Source organism: Phoxinus phoxinus (genome assembly GCF_949152265.1).
Source record: "Phoxinus phoxinus genome assembly, chromosome: 15".
Classification (NCBI taxonomy): Eukaryota; Metazoa; Chordata; class Actinopteri; order Cypriniformes; family Leuciscidae; genus Phoxinus; species Phoxinus phoxinus.
The window spans coordinates 4,551,728-4,571,058 of NC_136890.1; the positions used below are offsets into that span (position 1 = coordinate 4,551,728).

Genomic DNA, 19,331 nt, shown 5'->3' on the forward strand with positions numbered 1-19,331 from the left:
ATATATATATATATATATATATATATATATATATAGCTATATATATATATATATATATTATTGTTCACAAGAGTAAAGAAACTATTGAGCATTTCTTGGAATGTCATGTTAAAATTATAGGAAAGAAATAAGCGGATCAAAATAAATAAATAAATAAAATAAAATAAAAAGATGTGTCCTAGTCTGCCCCCTAGTGTAGAATAAAGGCTTATATGCTGCAAATATCATTTAGAAACCATCGAATACTTAGCCACATAATTATTTTCTTTATTTTTTCTTATTCCCCCAATTCTAATTTTTACTAAATTTTGCATTAGAATGAGAGTGAATGAGAATGAGATATAATATTTGTTTTTGAGATTTTACCTCAGCTTGACAGTTTACAGTCTATCGTAGGCTGGGACTTCCAGAATATACACTTCCCGCAGTCCTATATACGGCTTTGTAATGAATGAGTAGCTTGACTTGAGCAGCCCACAGTCACTGAGGTAATCATTTCCCTTGCGTCAAAATTCCATTCTCACCAGGCAAGTTTTTCATTAAAATAACCAACGCCACAATTGTGTCCGATTGGTCCGAACCGCAGGCCCCAGTTTATGAAACGCGTCCTGTGATTGGTCAATCTTCGAGGTCTGCAAAAGTATTCGCATTTTGATTGGACAGCTTCTTCGTCATATTGATACAATGTAGCTAGGTTGGTTCTTCCTACTCTCCTTACGTAGGTATTAGTTTAATACATAGATAAGTTAGCGATATATTAATTTATTAATATTTGTACAGTTAATACTTTAAATTAGTGCAAACAAAGCATGCGAAGGGTGACGCTTTTTGTCAACGGAACCTCCAAAAATGGCAAGGTGAGTGAACACACGCAGTACACGTTTAGCCTGGCCAACTCCAGTAAGTGTTGTGTGGACAGACAGTGATGTCCTGTCAACGGCATGGAACTATTACTGTGCTTCGTTTTATTTAATAAAGACACAGAAAACTGTTAGAACTCAAAACATTTAAGTTATTATTTTACTCCTGACGATAAGGCCACATAAGAGCTCGCTCTACTGTTATTTTAACAATATTTGTTTATTACTATACCTCGTAAATGCATTTCTGTATTTTATTGACACTACAAACGTCAATACATTTATATTGTTTAAATATAAATGTATTGACGTAACTAGTTAATACATTTAAATATTGTTTAAATAATTTTACTATATACATTTTTATTCATTTATATACTAAACATGCATATTTCATATGTATTCAGTTACAATACTAATATTGAATATATATTGAAATATTCTATAATAGTGAAAGATATTGCTTTATTCGCTCCACATTATCCATCCAGACAACAGCTTGCAATGATGATTATAATAAGGGTGGTGACACTTTACAATAAGGTTCCATTAGTTAAATATATGTATTAACTAATATGAACTCACAATGAGCAATACATTAGTTTTGTTTATTAATCTTTGTTAGTTATTAACTATACAACTGGTCCTTTTTAGTTCATATCAGCTCAGGTCCATTAAATAATATAAACAGATACAACTTTTGATTGTAATAATGTATTAATAAATGTTGGCATTAACATTAACGGAGATTAAAAAATGCTTTAGACGTATGTTTTCAATATTAGTTCATGTTAACTAGTGTAGTTAACCACTTTATAACAAATGGAACTGTTTATAAAGTCTTTCCATAATAATTATTGGGTAACATTATATTTTACAGTGTCCTTGTTACATATGTTACATCTAGTTACTATAGTAATAACTATAAATTATGCATAATTACGTGCAACTTATACTAATACTACCAAACCCTAATCCTAACCCTATAAGTATGTAGTTAATTCATATTACTCTGTACTTCAATTTATAATTATTTACACTGTAACACAGACAATAAAGTGTAACCAATTATTGTAATAAGCATTCTAACACTGTAATGCAAACATTGCATTATTAATGCCTTCACGTCTTTGCTTCTTTTGCAGGTTGTAGCCGTTTATGGGACTCTGCCTGATCTTTTGACAGTCGCCAGCAATAAATTGGGAATCAGGGCTTGTAACCTATATAATGGGAAAGGTGGTCTTATAGATGACATTGCGCTCATCAGGTACAGTTGCATCGGCATTCTTCAACTATCATTCATTCATTATGAAAGACAATGATGGGAACAGTTAAAAAAAATTAAAAAATTGCTGTTCTCTGTTATTTAAACAAATGAGTTAATAAAGATGACCTGGTAACACATTATTTCGATGGTCCTCTTTAGAGATTCTGTTGACTATAAGTAACTTAACATCTACATGTCTACTTTTTCTACTAACCATAACCTCTTATTCTACCAAATTCCAGAGGTGGACAGTAACAAAGTACATTTACTTGAGTACTGTACTTAAGTACACTTTTTGAGTATCTGTACTTTACTTGAGTATAATTTTTTCTGGAAACTTTTACTTTAACTGAAAGACAAATATCGTACTTTTTACTCCACTACATTTCTGTCGAGGTCCTTGAGTAGACAGTAGTAACGTCATGGATGATTTTGGTTGCAGTTTGGTAGGAAATGAAAGTCTGGTTAACGTCAGAACTCGACTGATGTTGGTTTCTGACGTCAACCAATTTTCAACCACAATACAACGTCTGTCCAACATTGGAGATTAACGTCAATTTGACATTGGATTCTGACATCAACATGATTTTCATTTTCAACGTTGGGTTTGGTCTTCTAAATGCGAATTTTGTCATTGTTTTGGAGCACACTATCTTATAGATAACAAGGCTAACATATTCATACTAAAAGCCAAAAAACTGGGATTTGTGTGTCCGAAACCATTGTGGACGTTATTGAGTGACTTATTCAATCCCACGACTGGAACTGTGTTCTAGAAATACATGTGATATTGATATGAGGGTACAGTAGGCAGGCACAGATTCAGAGGCATACGGGACTAAGTATTACATGCAACAATGCAACAATAATAAAACAATGCATTGACATTTACTTTCATACTTAAGTACTTTTAAAAATGAGTACTTCTGTACTTTTACTCAAGTAAAAATCGGTCTTTACAACTTTTACTTGTAACAGAGTAATATTTGACCAGTAGTATCTGTACTTTTACTCAAGTAAGGAAGTTGTGTACTTTGTCCACCCCTGCCAAATTCTATTCTAATCTTGATGTGAATTTACTATGATTTTATAAAAAATACATACAATATGCATATTTACTTTCAAGTTGAAATTATAATTTATTTGTAAAACATCTTTCAGTCACCGGGGGCTCCATGATGGCGTTACTGATACTCAATATAATGTCTGAAGGGGATCATCAAAATAAAGTGTAACCGGAGCCTTGTACTTGATTCTTGAGTGGGATAGGCAATGTAATGTAATGTATCGGATATAATAACTGGTTATTGTATGTATTCCACAGAGATGATGATGTGCTATATGTGTCAGAAGGAGACGCTTTCATCGGTGAGCCAACATCATTTTGGCAGGGAACACAAATTAATAGCTTAAAGTCATTTTTCATAAAAGTGTAAAAAGTCACTTTTGCATAAAATGTATTATCATTATTCAGTGAAACTGAAGGTGCACATATAGGCCAGTGTGTAAACTATGACTGTGTTTGTGTTTTAGATCCTCAGAGTGATGGGAAAACGTCAGACGACATCTCAGGATCGCACACTGATTGGCTGACGCTGAATATTGGTGGGCGGCATTTCACAACCACTAGGTAACCATGCAGCATGATTTGCTGTTTTGTTGGCTTACTGTAACTGTTATTGCTGTTGTCGGCTTTAAGGACCTTTGAAATAACTGAAATGATTTGGCGAAGTGATATGGAACAGTAATGCGGTCAAGCCCTGCCTGGAACTACTTTAGCCGTGTGTTTCCCTGAAAACAATTACACACCTTAAAACGTTTCTCAACCAATCAGAATCAAGCATTCAACAGCCCTGTAATATAATAGTACATAAATCAGGGGTGTCCAAACTCGGTTCTGGAGGGCCACTGACTGTCCTGCAGAGTTTGGCTCTAACTTGCCTCAACACATCTGGCTGGAAGTTTCTAGTATGCTTAGTAAGACCTTAATTCCCCTTTGGCTAAGCCACACCCTAGAATGTAGATTGACCAATCACAGCGCAGCCAAGAACAAGCTCCCACAGAGGTCCGACACTTTTCCACAGCGCTCCATTGACTTTAACACAGGCGTCTCATATTTTTGGTCTCGGCAGGCTATTACCGTCGTCTTTGGATTAAACTGTGTGGACGTCCTCTCAGTCAGCTAAACCCCTCAAGGATCAACAAGCACACTTTTGTGCTCTAAGATAAATGTAGCTTTTAACCTTACTGTGAAGTTATACTAGTTAGACAGTTTTATGCTATTTTAGATTATGATTTCGGTTCTCTGCCCTAATAGTTGATACGCTAACACACGCTGCTAATAAATACAACGTTATACTCTGCTTTGTAATAACGATTATAGAAGTGAATAGAGACCTACCCAGCTTTGCATGAACAGTGTTTCTCCTGATATTGTTAGTCCCAGCCTCCGTCTCCATTAGGATATGCGGTGGTTAATTTTTTGACTGTGACCGTTTATGCTTTTGCCTCTATTTGGAGGCCTTGTTGTTGCTTGCGCTTCGCCGGTATGTCTTGAATATAGCCTTCGAGCGCACACTGCAGACACTTTTGCCTACTTCTATCGGACACTTTATTTGCTGCTTTATAAAAGTTTGATAAAATTTCAGCAGGAAGAGCCGTCACAGCATAAGCCATGTTGATACCAAACCAGAGCCCAGATTAAGTTGTCAGACATAGCAACAGTAACTAAGGGGGGCGGGGCTTAGCCAAAGGTGAATTAGCTGGTTCAGGTGTGTTTAATTGGGGTTGCTTTACAGGACAGTGGCCCTCCAGGAGCTGGATTGGACACCACTGATATAAATAATGCTAAAACAACACTAGCCTGCACTGGTCTGTCGTTTAGCTGTCTATTTCTGATGTCTGCTCTCTGTGTTTGCTCTTGTTTAAGGAGTACTCTTGTGAGTAAGGAGCCTGACAGCATGCTGGCACACATGTTCAGAGAGACGGGTAAGTTTAGTTCCCGTTCACTCACTGACTGATTTAAGCATTGTTTGTTTTACTAGTTCATCAAATAGGTTGTTGCACAGTTATATCAGAGTTCTTTCCCATGAGTTTTTTTTCTTCTTGATCTGCAGATGTGTGGGGTAATAAGCAGGACGAACGAGGGGCTTACCTCATTGATCGAAGCCCAGAGTACTTTGAGCCCATCCTGAATTACCTGAGGCATGGCCAGATCATTGTCAATGAAGGAATCAACTTACTCGGTGAGTGAGGCCTGAATGTTAACTAAAGCATTCTCAGATGATAGTTCTTATCGAGTTTATTAGCTATACATTAGATGGTACATTCAGGTTTGGGGAGTAGATTATTGCAATAAATGTTAATCTTGGTAAATCACTATAATTCAAGATGCTTTTATAAAGTAACAGCCATGGAAAATGTAATAAAACAGGGTGGCCGCGGGTCCTTAAAAAGTCTTAAAAAGTCTTATATTACATTTCCTGAAAATAAGGCCTTAAAAAGTATTATTTTGTCTTATTTTCAGATTTGATGGGTCTTAAATATTTTTTGTCACCGCGAAAATGCAGTCAATCTGTTCAGCCAAATATATTTCTTCCCGGTATTCTATGCGCTGCATTGTTTATGGTTAGTTCAGAACGTAACCATAGTAACAGAGCGTACTGCTCAGCTTTTGATTACGTTAGCGAGTGTAGCCTCTACAGCAACGGTTGATACAGTAGGTAGCTAATATTGCTAGCAACATGGGGAAATGCAAGTTCAATAAAAATTGGCTTGAAAAGAACGAGTATTCTTGGTTAAGGTCAGTACCTGGAAATGCTTACGAAGCATACTGCGTTGTGTGTCGGAAGCAATGTTGTTTTCGTCAACGATGACGATAACGCAATTATTTCGTTGACGCACCTTTTTTTATGACGATAACGTTACGATGATTAGCTAAAAATGGCTCTAAGGTGACTAAAACATGACGAGACGTTTTCGAGTTTTCGTTGACGAGACGAGATGGAACGAAAATGATTATAAGTCTGACGTTCACAATGCATGTCATTTCTGCCTATTTTGCGTGAAATCGGTCTGTTTTGAGCTAAAAAAAAAGTATCAGCAATGCCTCATTCTAATCGTTGTTGAACGATGTACGATCAATAATGAAAAAAATCCCATAATGTACGATAATTTCAGAATTGCCCGCAAATCTGAATCTCTCGAAATCTAGATCGAGCGAGCAAGAGCGCGCATGTGTAGCGCGCGCACAGCAGAGAAAGGGAGCGAGAGACCTTGCGTGTGTGTGCTAGTGTCATAGGCTAGTGTGCGTGTGTGCCTCGCGAAGCGCATGTAAGGACCCAACCAATCGAATTATTCAGAAAGTCTAGTTTATTATGCAAAGGTTTTAAGGTTAGCTGTTGTTTTATGAATTGCAACTTGCTGAAACCTATCAAACCTAAGCCCATTTCCAATACTTTTTAACCTAAATTAATTTATTAAAGACTAGCCTACTTTTTTTCTTTCTTTTTTTTTTTAACTAAAATTGACTAAAACCTTTTTGTGTTTTCGTCAACTAAAACTATCAAGTTTATAAGTGACTAAAATGTGACTAAAACTAAAAAGCATTTTCGTCAATAAGACTAAAACTAAAAATGCTGCCAAAAACAACACTGGTCGGAAGAATTTTCAACTTGGGACAATGGGGATCAGAGCGGTGGAATCGCATGTGCAAAGCAAAAAACACCAAACTCACGTTAAGGCAAAACAAGTCTTAAATTTAACTTGTTTATTACTGTATACACCCTGATACACGCACACACACATTTATTCACATTTACTTGATTGTAGCATTTGTTCATGGGACCTAAATGTTCTGAAAATATTGTAATAATAAATATAATTTTGGACCGCAATTACATTTTTGTGTTATCTTTTTGCATTACACACATTTCTAAATGTTCTTAAACTCAACTGATTGTCATGTTACCATACTGTTCATTTTGAACAAACATCAGTGTGTTTACTTGGAAAGATTACTGTATATTTACACTTTTGATATGTATTTCCATCATAAGTTTGGTCTTAAATTTTATTTAGATGTGGTATTAAAAAGTCTTAAAAAGTCTTAAATTTAACTTGTTTATTACTGTATACACCCTGTAAAATACACCATTGTTTAATAAATAATTTTAAGTAATAACAAAAATATATTCTTGTCATAACCCAAGTCAGTTTTATTCTTTAGTTAGTTGAATGTTTTATGTTTTATAGGAGTACTAGAAGAAGCTCGATTCTTTGGAATAGAGCAACTGGCAGAGCAGCTAGAAGTCACCATTAAGGTATTATTATATTATATGTATTATATATATATACTTTATATACACTACATTTCAAAAGTTTTCTTCTTCATTTACTTACCAAGGCTCCATTTATTGGATAAAAAATACAGTAAAAGAGTACTATTGTGAATTTAAAATAACCGTTTTCTATTGTAATATTTTGTAAAATGTAATTTATTCCTGTGATCAAAGCTGAATTTTCAGCATCATTACTCCAGTCTTCAGTGTCACATGATAAATCATTCTAATATGCCTATTTGGTGCTTATTTCTAATTATTATCAGTGTTGAAAACAGTTGTGCTGCTAATATTTGGGTAACACTTTATTTTACAGTGTCCTTGTTACATATGTTACATGTACTTACCATAGAAATAACAGTAAATTACCGTATTCATAATTACATGCAACTAACTCTTAAACAAATCCTAATCCCACCCTAACCCTATAGTAAGTACATGTAGTACATTAATATTACTCAGTACTTGCGTATATAATTACACTTTAACAGTTACATCTTAAAATAAAGTGTAACCAATATATGTAACCTAACCCTTTCTTTCCAAAAATAAAACATCTTTCTGACCCCAAACTTTTTAGAGGTTGTATATGCATACGTTTAATACAATGTTTTCATGATATGCAGAATTCCCATCCGCCTGAAGACCACTCTCCACTCTCACGGAAGGAATTTGTTCGTTTTCTGCTGGCTACACCAACCAAATCAGAGCTACGCTGTCAGGTACAAGACTTCTGTTTCAGTCAGGTGTATTAGTCAGTCTGATGTTGGTATTGAGGTGTCTTTTCCCCTCTCAGGGTCTTAATTTCAGTGGAGCGGACCTTTCTCGGCTGGATTTGCGCTATATTAATTTTAAGATGGCAAATCTGAGTCGCTGCAATCTCACCTATGCAAACCTGTGCTGCTCAAACCTGGAGAGAGCGGACCTTTCAGGAGCCAACCTGGACGTGAGCTGACCATCTCTCGCTTTCGTTTGGTTTGAATCCTCTTGAACTGATGTGAAGTCTTGCTTGATCACTTTCTTCTGTGTGCTCCAGGGTGCTAATCTTCAGGGCGTGAAGATGCTCTGCTCCAACGCAGAGGGAGCGTCCCTTAAAGGGTGTAACTTTGAGGATCCCTCTGGGCTCAAGGCCAATCTAGAGGGTAAAACTCCTGCACACCGAATTACCAACACATTCTCATCCTAGGGCGTCATATACTGTCACTTTTGACATTTCGTCTACATCCAACGCACATGGCACCCTTTAGCGTCAATATGACACGCACAGAGCTTTGTTCGGTTATGGTTGGGTTTAGGTCTGGGGTAGGGTTAGGGTTAGACCGCTAGGAGGCGCCTTCTGGCCCATATCTATCTGCATCTCATATTGACGCTAAAGAGTGCCGATGTGCGTTGGATGTAGACGATATGTCAAAAGCGTCAGTATATGACGCTTTGGGATGAGATCGGGCTGGAATTACTCAGAGAGCATCATTGCTAATGGAAATTATTCCACATTAATGTTGCATTGTCATGTTCCTCTCTGTGCACTTTAGGGGCTAATCTAAAAGGAGTCGACATGGAGGGCAGTCAGATGACTGGCATTAATCTGCGTGTGGCTACGCTGAAGAATGCTAAGCTGAAGAACTGTAACCTGCGAGGTGCTACATTAGCCGGCACAGATCTAGAGGTGAGAGTAGCTACAAACCTTTTGTTTGAATGATTTCAATCCGATTGATGAATCCGGACATAGTGTTTACATGAATTCGAAATAAATTGATCGGGTTTATGTGTGCGTTTATACGTCGCAAGCTTCAAATCAGATTTGATCTTTTGAAAAGCACACACTGCACGAATATACAGAGTTTCCAGCTGTTGTCTCATACTAACCATCCCCCTTTTCATTGTTTTAAAAAGCAGTCTTAAAGGGATAATACACCCAAAAATGAAAATCCTGTCATCATTTACTCACCCTAAAGTTGTTCCAAACCTGCATGAATTTCTTTCTTCTGCTGAAAACAAAAGAAGATATTTTAAAGAATATGGGTAACCAAACTGTTGATGGACCCCATTGACTTTCATAGTATGAAAAAACTTCAAGTTAGTTCACAGTGCATTAACTTATGTTAACAAATATAATAATGAATTGTTGAAATAAATGTTGAAATGTTGAAATTAACATCAACTAAGATTAATAAATGTTGTAGAAGTATTGTTTATTCTTAGTTTATGTTAACCTTATTGTAATAAGTCCTAAGTCAAGTAATAATTAAACCTAAGTCAATTAGGTCCATCAACTGTTTTGTTACCGTCATTTGTGTTTAGCAGAAGAAAGAAATTAATGCAGGTTTGGAACAATTTTGCATACAATTAAATTGTATGTAGTCAATTATGACAGAATTTTCATTTTTGGTTGAATCATCCCTTTAATATAGCCTGGGAAAACCCTGACGAACTTCCGGCCAATTTGAGATTTGCTCTGCAAGTCCGTCTGGCCAAGAGCCCATTCAAGCCCATTTCCAATTTTCCCAAATTGAGGCACCAATCACAAACGTTGAGGCGGGCTTCACACGATGGCGATCGCTCTGATTGGTTTTAGGTCTATCCAATTGCGCCCAGAGGCATTTGAGCGACGTCCGTTGGTGACGCCCTTTTGGAAATGGGCTGTGAATGAACCTTCCCCAGACCCACAGTTACGACTGAGAAGGGTCAGGTGTCAACCAAGCTTTGTGCCGTGCTGCTTATATTTATCAAGCAGTAAAAACAACCTTTCGGCCCCGATCACACCTGACGTGTTTTTTGCAGTTAGGGGCGCCTTTTTTCAAATGGCAGTGAGCGTTCTGCGCACTGTTTATGTTCCCCAGGCACCTCACGTTTTACCGCCTGCTGCTCCTCGCGTTTTTGAAGTTGAAAAAAAATCAACTCCGAGCGGAAAAAGCGCCCGACGTCATCGCGTTTTTTTTCCACTGTCTAATCGAATGAATGGAGAGGCGGGCCTTCCATTGTGGTGATAAAAGCTACAGTTGCTTTGAACCCGCTTTGAACGCCCGGAGAGTGCGATGACGGAGGATAAACTTGTGGTGCTCTCGCGGTTTTTCCAGGAGCTAACGACTTCACGGACCGTAACTACCACAATGTTAACAGAAAGTAAATAAAGTAAAAAAAAAAAAAAAAGCTGATTTTACGTTTACTTGACTGACAGGACAGCTGTTTCCGTGGTTGCCTAGCAACATAAAAAACACAGCGCACTGCTCGTTCTGTTTGATTGGCCAGTGCTGTGCGCCTGGCGTTTGGTGTGATCGGGGCCTTCCTGTGCCCAAAACAAGACGTCTGTGGAGGAGACTCTGAAGCAAAGACTGCTGGGACGTAGCCTGGGTGCCAGCCCGAACCCCGCCCACAACATTTTTTGGTCGGGAAGTTCGGTCGACTCGATCCGTTGAGGAGTAATTATGCTCGGCTCCCAGAAGGCTGAGCCAATCAAATTGCCAGGGCGGGCTTTAATCGATGATGGACAGATGATCTGCGTTACGTAATCACCACGTCATCAAAGAGCGCTTGGGTTGAATTGGTTTTGAACAAAGATGACTGCAGCTGGAGGATTGAGATGTTTAGATTCCGCTATCGCGTCTGTTATAAAAGAAATCGACAGCGCATTAATTTTAAAAGACGAACAGAGAACCGCAATCAAGGCATTTGTCGATCGGAAAGATGTGTTTGCCGTCCTTCCTACGGGATTCGGCAAAAGTTTAATTTATCAGCTGGCTCCGATGGTCGCTAAGAAGATGGGACGCATTGGAAACCAATGGAAGGGATGTGCTCACGATCTCTCTTCTCTGAAGCCTCAGATGAACACACTTCTTCAGCCTAGTTCTCTCTTTCGTCGTCTTTCCATTTTTTTAAATCAGTCAAGTCGCGTTGCAACCGTGTTATAAAGTTGAGACAGAGCCGACAAATGCGAGAAGATTTATTTGCTTTATTGTCGAGATCTAATCCTAAACGGAGAACTTGTTCGTATATACATACACCTTTTGTATTTCTCTCAAAAATGCTATTCGTGCTTGTAAGTACGCGAATTCTTAAATTATTTTTACAACAACGGCAAAGATCGTTTACACTTCTTCCAGTTACTAGAAGTTACTTCTTCCAGTGTGCGTGCAGTTGAGCTCTGTTGACAAATATGCGTCGATCAACATGCGTTGCTCTGATTGGTTGTAGGTTTAAAAAGACTGCTGGGATGCTTTCTGGAAGGAGAATTTTAGATTGACACGACTTCAAAAACAGCAGCTAATTCTACACGTCATTACGCCATTTCTACATCATTACGCCATTTCTACATCATTGCACATGCTGAGAACATTCCAGACAAACAAAGCGTTTACGTGTCCTGTCGATTCATTGGTCAATTCATTCCGAGTGACGAGTTTACATGTGACTTTTTTCATTTCGACTGTTCTACTAGTCGGATTACAGTGGGATTATTTTGTGTCTATGTAAACGCAGCTAGTGTTGATTGAAGGTGTGTTATTTTGGGGCATCTAGTGACACCATTATTGCACTGAAAAACATTTTCTGTAATGTGTGTGCAGAACTGCGATCTCTCAGGCTGCGATCTACAGGAAGCGAATCTGCGTGGTTCAAATGTGAAAGGAGCCATCTTTGAGGAGATGCTGACTCCACTGCACATGTCCCAAAGTGTGAGATAACCAACTACATACATTGTTCCCTGCCCAGAAGCCTCACCAGCCAGCTATTCCCAGCACTCCCTCACCCCGACCCCTTTTTCGTTTCACGCTCCCGTGGAACCGTATGCAATACTAGCACTTGGTTTGCCCAGCCCTAATCTTTGAGCTTTACTCTCATGCACTAGTGCACATCCAGGGTCTGTAGTCATGGCCGACACAGCGAAAGCTTATCGTAGAGACTCCAAATATTTAAAAAGGTCGTTTGTCAAACCAAACTTATTGCTTTTGGTTTTGTTTTTATTTATGCTTTGTGTTGAACTATTGTTCGAATTTTACTGAATGTATACGTTTCATGTTGTGTTTTGTCTCAAATAATGAAGTCAACATTTCAATCAATCAGTGTAACCAAATATGTCTATCGAATTTTAGATTTATCAATGAATTTATAGGCGGCTTATTGTTGCACAGCTTACCGCAGGCGAAACAAACTCGTATAATAGTAGCCTTTTGTATATATATATAATATGGAATAATATACATCTCTTATAACTGACAGTTCTGGTGTCAAATATGCAACATAAACATACAGCTCTTATATATTCTGTTTTTACATTTACACATAAACTAAATTAATTGCTTATTTTGTTTTCCGATTTGCCATTTGTTGATCTACCTCCCATAAAACCCGTTCTTGTTTTTAGACATTTTTAGTTTTTGAATCCATGCAGTCAGGCAGACTTCACCAAATGCAAACCACATTTTTTGTGTTCTTGCACAACCTATTTAATTTTTAATAACTGTGTAATAACACTTAGCCATTGGTTAATATGCACAATAATTAACCAGTGGTGCCAATATGCTGTTTTATCATATCATTATATCATATGTGGAAATGGTGTGCTTTTCGCTTTTCTGAGTTCTTATTTCCCCCATTTATTTTTATTTTTCATTGAAGTGAAATGTAGAAGTGACCAACCCACACCAAAAATGTTCATGTTATGTTTGTCGGGTCATTATCAAATCCAGTGCTTCCTTATGCAATGTTTATCATGATATAACGGTCACACTTTACAATAAGGTTTCATTAGTTAACATAAACTAAGAATAAACAATACTTCTACAACATTTGTTAATCTTAGTTGATGTTAATTTCAACATTTACTAATCCATTATTATATTTGTTAACATAAGTTAATGCACTGTGAACTTGAACAAACAATGAACGACAGTATTTTTATTAACTAACATTAATAAAAAAGATTAAAAAATACTGTAACAAATGTATTGCTCGTTGTTAGTTCATGTTTGTTACAATAAATCATGTTAACAAATGAGACCTTATTGTAAAGTGTTTCCGATACAACATGCTCATCAATACTGTCCCACTTTTTGTTTGACTTTGTGCATTTGTATCCAAAAATTCAGTGTAGTAAGAAGTAGCACGTCTATTAAATGCTGCTCAACTATTAGATTATTTGCTGCATGGTTAAATGAAAACCTAACCATCTCGGTCAGAGATTTCTGACATTTCAGAGGTTTCTTTTGTTATAAAACATGCTGTTGATTTTCATTTACAAATTTTATTGTAGGTACAATCCGTCAATCCTGTTAAATGAAGGCAATCAAAATAGACTTTTTGCACTTTAAGTGTGATCTCTATGTATATCAGACCCTTATGGAAAGGGTGCAAGCTATTTATTTATGTATCAGGCTGTATTTATGTAAGTGGTGAAGGGGAGGATCTATCTATCGGTCCTCTCTTTACCGAACCCTGTTGCACTCTATTACGGAAGTGTGTTTCCATAAATGGACTGTTATAATCAAAGGCTGGTTGTCTGTCTTTATTTATGTGTGTGGAGATATATGCACTAACATTCAAAGGTTTGGGGTCGGAAGATCATTTTTTCTTATGCTCACCACAGCTACATTTATTTGATCAAAAATACAGTAAATTTATAAATGTTGTGAAATATTATTACAATTTAAAGTAACCGTTTTCTATTTTAATATATTCAAAATAATAATTTATTCCTGTGATCAAAGCTGAGTTTTCAGCATCATTAGCCTTCTTTGTCATGTGATCCTTCAGGAATCGTTCTAATATGCTGATTTGCTGCTGAATAAATAATAATTTCTTATTATCAGTGTTGAAAACATTTTATGCCTAATATTTTTGTGGATATTAATAACAAATAATAATGTTTCTTGAGCAGCAAATCAGCATTTTATAAATAATCTTATCTAAACTGTCTGTCTCTCCATACATGGCCAAAATAATGTGGACACTAGACAGCACACCCGTATGTGCTCACAAAACTCATACATTTGTTGACTAAAAAAAAAATACCAAGGATAGTTCAAGAAGACTAGCTCAACCAAAACGATCCATTGGTATGCCGCCTATGGAAGGACTTTTATTTTGGTATGTCAATTGTACGTCTCCATACGAAGGGCTTTTATTTTGAAATGTCACTTTGTTGAACGCAGAAGTTGCACATCTCTTCACTGGTGCTCATGTAGCAGTATTTCCCAACTCATGTGCAGGTAATGACAGTTTATACACCTTTTATTGACGTTGGTTGGATGTTGATCTGAATTTTAACTGTTTCTTAAACAAAAGTGTCGTCATATTTTATCAGGCAGCTAAATGTGAACAAGAGCTGAACTGGTTTTGTCATTAGTGTCCATACTCCATAACAAATATGAAGTATGTTGTTTATCTTTGATATGGTTTATACAAAATATATTACCACTTTTATTTCACACAAGTTAGTTATTTAAACTTACATTCTCGAGGTCGGACATCCGGGACTTGTTTACTCCCATAATGCACTGCGCGCGCATAGCAACGCGGCGAATGGTAAAACAAACAAGCGCCCGCCGTTAAACAACACGAAGCGGAAGACAAACGAGCGCCGAGCTCTTTTCCTTTGGTTGCAAATCATGTCGAAAAACGGTTGTGTTGTTGACAACACCTTGTTAAACCAGCTTTCTTGCACAGTATACCCTATATCGTTAACAGAAAAACATAAAACTGGAGTGTGACGCAAAAGATCAACATGCATCTTAGCGCAATGACCAAACATGATCTGAATTTATTTTCGACACAACACTTGAAATGAAAAGCTAAAAAATTGCAATGAATTTAGCAACAATTGCTATTAGCACCGCGTGAAATAGAATGTTGTCCCCCATATAAAATACATGTTTATATCTAATGACAAATTTGAAAAACTAGTACTTGGGAGGTTAATAGAAGAAGAAGATATGTAACGTTAACGTTATTCATATAGCGCCTTTCACAGACATGTAGCAGCTAGCTAGTCACAAAGCGCTTTACATAAGTGTTTTATTACATTCACTTCTCACCACCGACATACATTCGCATTAACAGATATAATTTATCATTAAGACAAAGTAAGTTAGCTAGTCCGTTAGTACCCATAACTGACATAATCCACAGCAAAACTTCTGTGAATAGATACCTTTTTGATTTGCCTCGGGCTTTGCCTTCGGTTTGTTTGTTTTACCCTTTAAACATGGCGGCGGCTTGTTGTTACGCAGGTCACATGATTTGTGACGTAACGCCGACCAAGAGAATTCACTTTACTTTATATCATAAAACTGGTCTCTGCTGGTTTATATAGCATTATTTAGGATGGATTCCCATGGAAGTCAATGCACCTGTAGTGCCCATCGCTCAACACCAAGCGTCCATCAAACCCTGGAGGAGATGGACTTTGAGAGAGGTGCATCCCCTGCTTATGTTCATATATCATCATATCACACAATGTTGGTATATCAAAAACATGTCAATTGCTTGTTTGTAGGTATTTGGTCAGCTGCAATGGATGGAGATGTGGAGAGAGTCAGGGCGTTTATTAAAAAAGGAACTGATCCAAATATGAGGGACCAGGCAAACTACACTGCTTTGGTTTGTTCATTTTATAATTCACCACTAATGCAAACATCTCATAATGCATAACCCAGATCTTCTTATTCTTTGGAGCAGCATTATGCCAGTCGAGCTGGTCATCTGTCAGTGTGTGAGTTACTCCTGGACAGTGGCGCTTGTGTGAACGCACAGACTCGTGGCGGGGCGACACCACTTCATAGGGCGTCTTACTGCGGACACCACAGTGTGCTCAAGCTGCTGTTAGACCGTGGGGCCGATCCATGTCTGACTGATGATGATGGAGCAACACCACTTCATAAGGTACTAATGCTAAAACATGGCTATATTTGATTATTAATTCTTAATATAACTTGTTTTTAAAATGTACTGTAGGCTCCAAGTAACAGACCTTAGTCAGGTTAGATGATATATTGAATTTAAAGGGGTAGTTCTCCCAAAATTTTTAATTCTGTCATTACTTACTCACCCTCATGTCGTTCCAAACTTTCATTCATCTTTAGAACACACATGAAGATCTTTTTAATGAAATCTGAGATAGGGCTGTTAAACGATTAATCGCATCCAAAAAGTTTGTGTATACATAATAAATGTGTGTGTACTGTGTATAATTATTAGATATACATAAATACACACACCTGCATGTATACATTTAAGAAAAAAAAATGTTATTTATATGTAAAATATTTATATATATATATATATATATATGAATCTATATACATGCAAATATTTCTTAAATATATACAAGCATGTGTGTGTATTTATATATACAAAATAGTTATACACTATACACACATTTATTAAGTAAACAAACTTTTATTTTGGATGCGATTAATAGCGATTAATAGTTTCACAGCCCTAATCTGAGCGCTTTCTGTTCTTCTATTGACAGCTACAAAACTACCACTTCAGAAAGGTAATAAAGAGATCGTAAAACTAAGCTATATGAACTAAGCAGTTTAGTCCAAATTTTCTGAAGAGACGTGATCACTTCATATTAATTGATTTCATTTAGGCTTTTATTCACATATAAACATGTATCAACTACACATCAGTTATGGTGTGGTTATGGAAGCATGTTCGCTTAACGTGTAAGAACACTAATACAAAATAAACTATATGTGAATAAAAGCCTAAATGAAATCTGTTCATCATATAAAGTGATCGACTCTCTTCAGAAAATTTAGAGTAAACTGCTCAATTCATATGGATTAGTTTTACGATCTCTTTATGAACTTTCTGAAGCGTCAAAGTGGTAGTTGCGTAGCTGTCAATGGAGGAACAGCAAGCTCTGATTTCAGCAAAAATATCTTCTGTGTTCTGAAGATGAACGAATGTCTTACGGTTTTGGAACGACATGAAGGGGAGTAATTAATGACAGCATTTTAATTTTTGGGTGAAATATTCCTTTCATGCAGATGAAAACAAGGCAGACTTGCAGTCTTAAAATGGCTTGAACTGTATAAAGGTCCTAGATGATATATTTTCAAAACTGTTTTATGGAGTTTTGTCTACTTTTTTTGGAAAGATGTTTCATCAGATGAACATTGAATGTTGTTAAACAACAGTACAATCTGTTCAACACACTGTAGTTCTACCCCTCACAGCCTTGTTTTCATTCCTGTCAAAAGTTAAACATGTCGCTACCCTGATTATTGTCTATGTGTTGGGGTTGTGATTGTATATGCACACAGGCTGCTGAACAGAGGCATTTCACGGTTTGTGAGCTGTTGGCCAAACGCTTCCCAGCCTTGCGAGTTGTGAAGGATAAAAGATCATGCACACCTTTCGATCTCTGTCCGGAGAAGGACCGAGTTTGGGAGTTCCTGAGACCACCACAGTGACCCTATCTAACTTACAGTCTGAAATGCCTTTTCATTAAGGATTATGAGGAACATTTTCAAAAACTCTGCCTTGTAAATCCGTGTGTCTTATGGTTGGAAAGAGGCATGGTCACTTAAGTTGGTCTTTATGGTCACACAAGCCTTTCCTCATGTTGTGAGAGCCTACAAGAGTCGATTCACTGCTAGTAAATGTGACCAGATCAACAAAAAGTCTTGAATTCGTGGCACATTTTGCCAATTCTACATGGAGTGAGCAAGGTTTGTTTGGTTAGCATGAGCAGTTAGCCGCTGATGGTAGATGCTTTAACTACAACATTTCGTGATCCAAAAATCTTTACTTGTTGATGGCCTTGCCAAAAGGACAGTTTTCTCCACAGAGAGCCTTGTGCTTTTCTCCGGTAGAGGGTGATAGTCCTGTTAATGTGCACTGAATAAAGAAACCCTGGATTGATGCTTCTGGAGATCTTCATAAACTGCTGCTTCCAGCACCAGAAATCCTATACGAAGATGACAAACTGCTTTAAAGCTACACTGTGTAGGATTTACTCCCATCTAGCGGCGAAATTGTATATGACTACCATCCGAATATCACTTTCTAGCCCCTCCCATTCCGAGGGTGTTTTAACTTCTACGGTGGCCGTATTATTTTAAATCGAGTAATCTCCCCCTCGCATTCGTCACGGTTCCACTGAGTATAAAAATGCGAAAGACGAAGCTTGAATTTCCAGGTGTGTCCCTCTTTGGCTAATGTATTTTCAAGATTGAGGCGCAACATGGCTTCCGCCATTTGAGAAGCTCACCCGTATGTATTATAAATGGCAGATTCTACGCTTACGAGAATACTTGATTAGTTGCTAGAAGTAATAATACATTAATGAGCACATGTAATTTTGAAAGAACAAAGTGTTTTTTGCTAAGAATCAACTTAAAAAATTACAGTGTAGCTTTAAAATGTTTTCCAGGCACACGCTAGTTACAGAACTGATCAGTGCTGAAGTATTACTGCATAGCAAAAGGGTGATCCAGTGCAAAGCAAACTTTGTTCTGTTGCATTAAATAACAACAGCTCAGGGATTGTTGAGCTGTTAATCCGAGCGCGAGTCCGAAGATGAATCATTGGAAAAACTAGTTATTCAATCCGAACCTCCATCGCAAGGGCGACTTTAGCAGGACATTTCTCAGTGATACGCGACTCAGTTTGAGGGACATTATGAGATAATTCAACTGTAATTCCTCACCATCACCATTAACAAGTGTATATATATTGTATTGTATATATGTGTATATATATATATTCTAATTTATTGCAGTGCACATGCGTGAACTGTATCCATAACGGTACTGTATGTGCATCCCTGATATGATTGTAAAGTGCTTTGTATGTACAGTACATATGAAAGCGCTATATAAATGCCTCATTCATATGTTCGCCCAGCACTGATGTGAA

At 37.2% G+C, this 19,331-nt stretch overlaps 2 protein-coding genes across 2 annotated transcripts; both read left to right on the forward strand.

Moving 5' to 3' along the window:
• The first annotated feature begins 627 nt into the window (after nucleotides 1-627).
• Nucleotides 628-13,946, forward strand: kctd9a (potassium channel tetramerization domain containing 9a). The gene is made up of 12 exons (XM_079638408.1): nucleotides 628-857; nucleotides 2,006-2,127; nucleotides 3,452-3,495; nucleotides 3,661-3,757; nucleotides 5,057-5,115; nucleotides 5,244-5,372; nucleotides 7,381-7,448; nucleotides 8,093-8,188; nucleotides 8,263-8,412; nucleotides 8,503-8,608; nucleotides 8,999-9,132; nucleotides 12,029-13,946. Exons 1-12 carry the CDS (start codon nucleotides 810-812, stop codon nucleotides 12,143-12,145), a joined length of 1,170 nt encoding a protein of 389 aa, XP_079494534.1. The 5' UTR covers nucleotides 628-809; the 3' UTR covers nucleotides 12,146-13,946.
• Nucleotides 13,947-14,567: 621 nt separating this feature from the next.
• Nucleotides 14,568-18,568, forward strand: ankrd39 (ankyrin repeat domain 39). Its single transcript, XM_079638409.1, has 5 exons — nucleotides 14,568-14,668; nucleotides 15,772-15,873; nucleotides 15,955-16,058; nucleotides 16,137-16,340; nucleotides 17,735-18,568. The coding sequence occupies exons 2-5, from the start codon at nucleotides 15,783-15,785 to the stop codon at nucleotides 17,882-17,884; spliced, it is 549 nt and encodes a 182-aa protein (XP_079494535.1). The 5' UTR covers nucleotides 14,568-14,668; nucleotides 15,772-15,782; the 3' UTR covers nucleotides 17,885-18,568.
• Nucleotides 18,569-19,331: the final 763 nt, after the last annotated feature.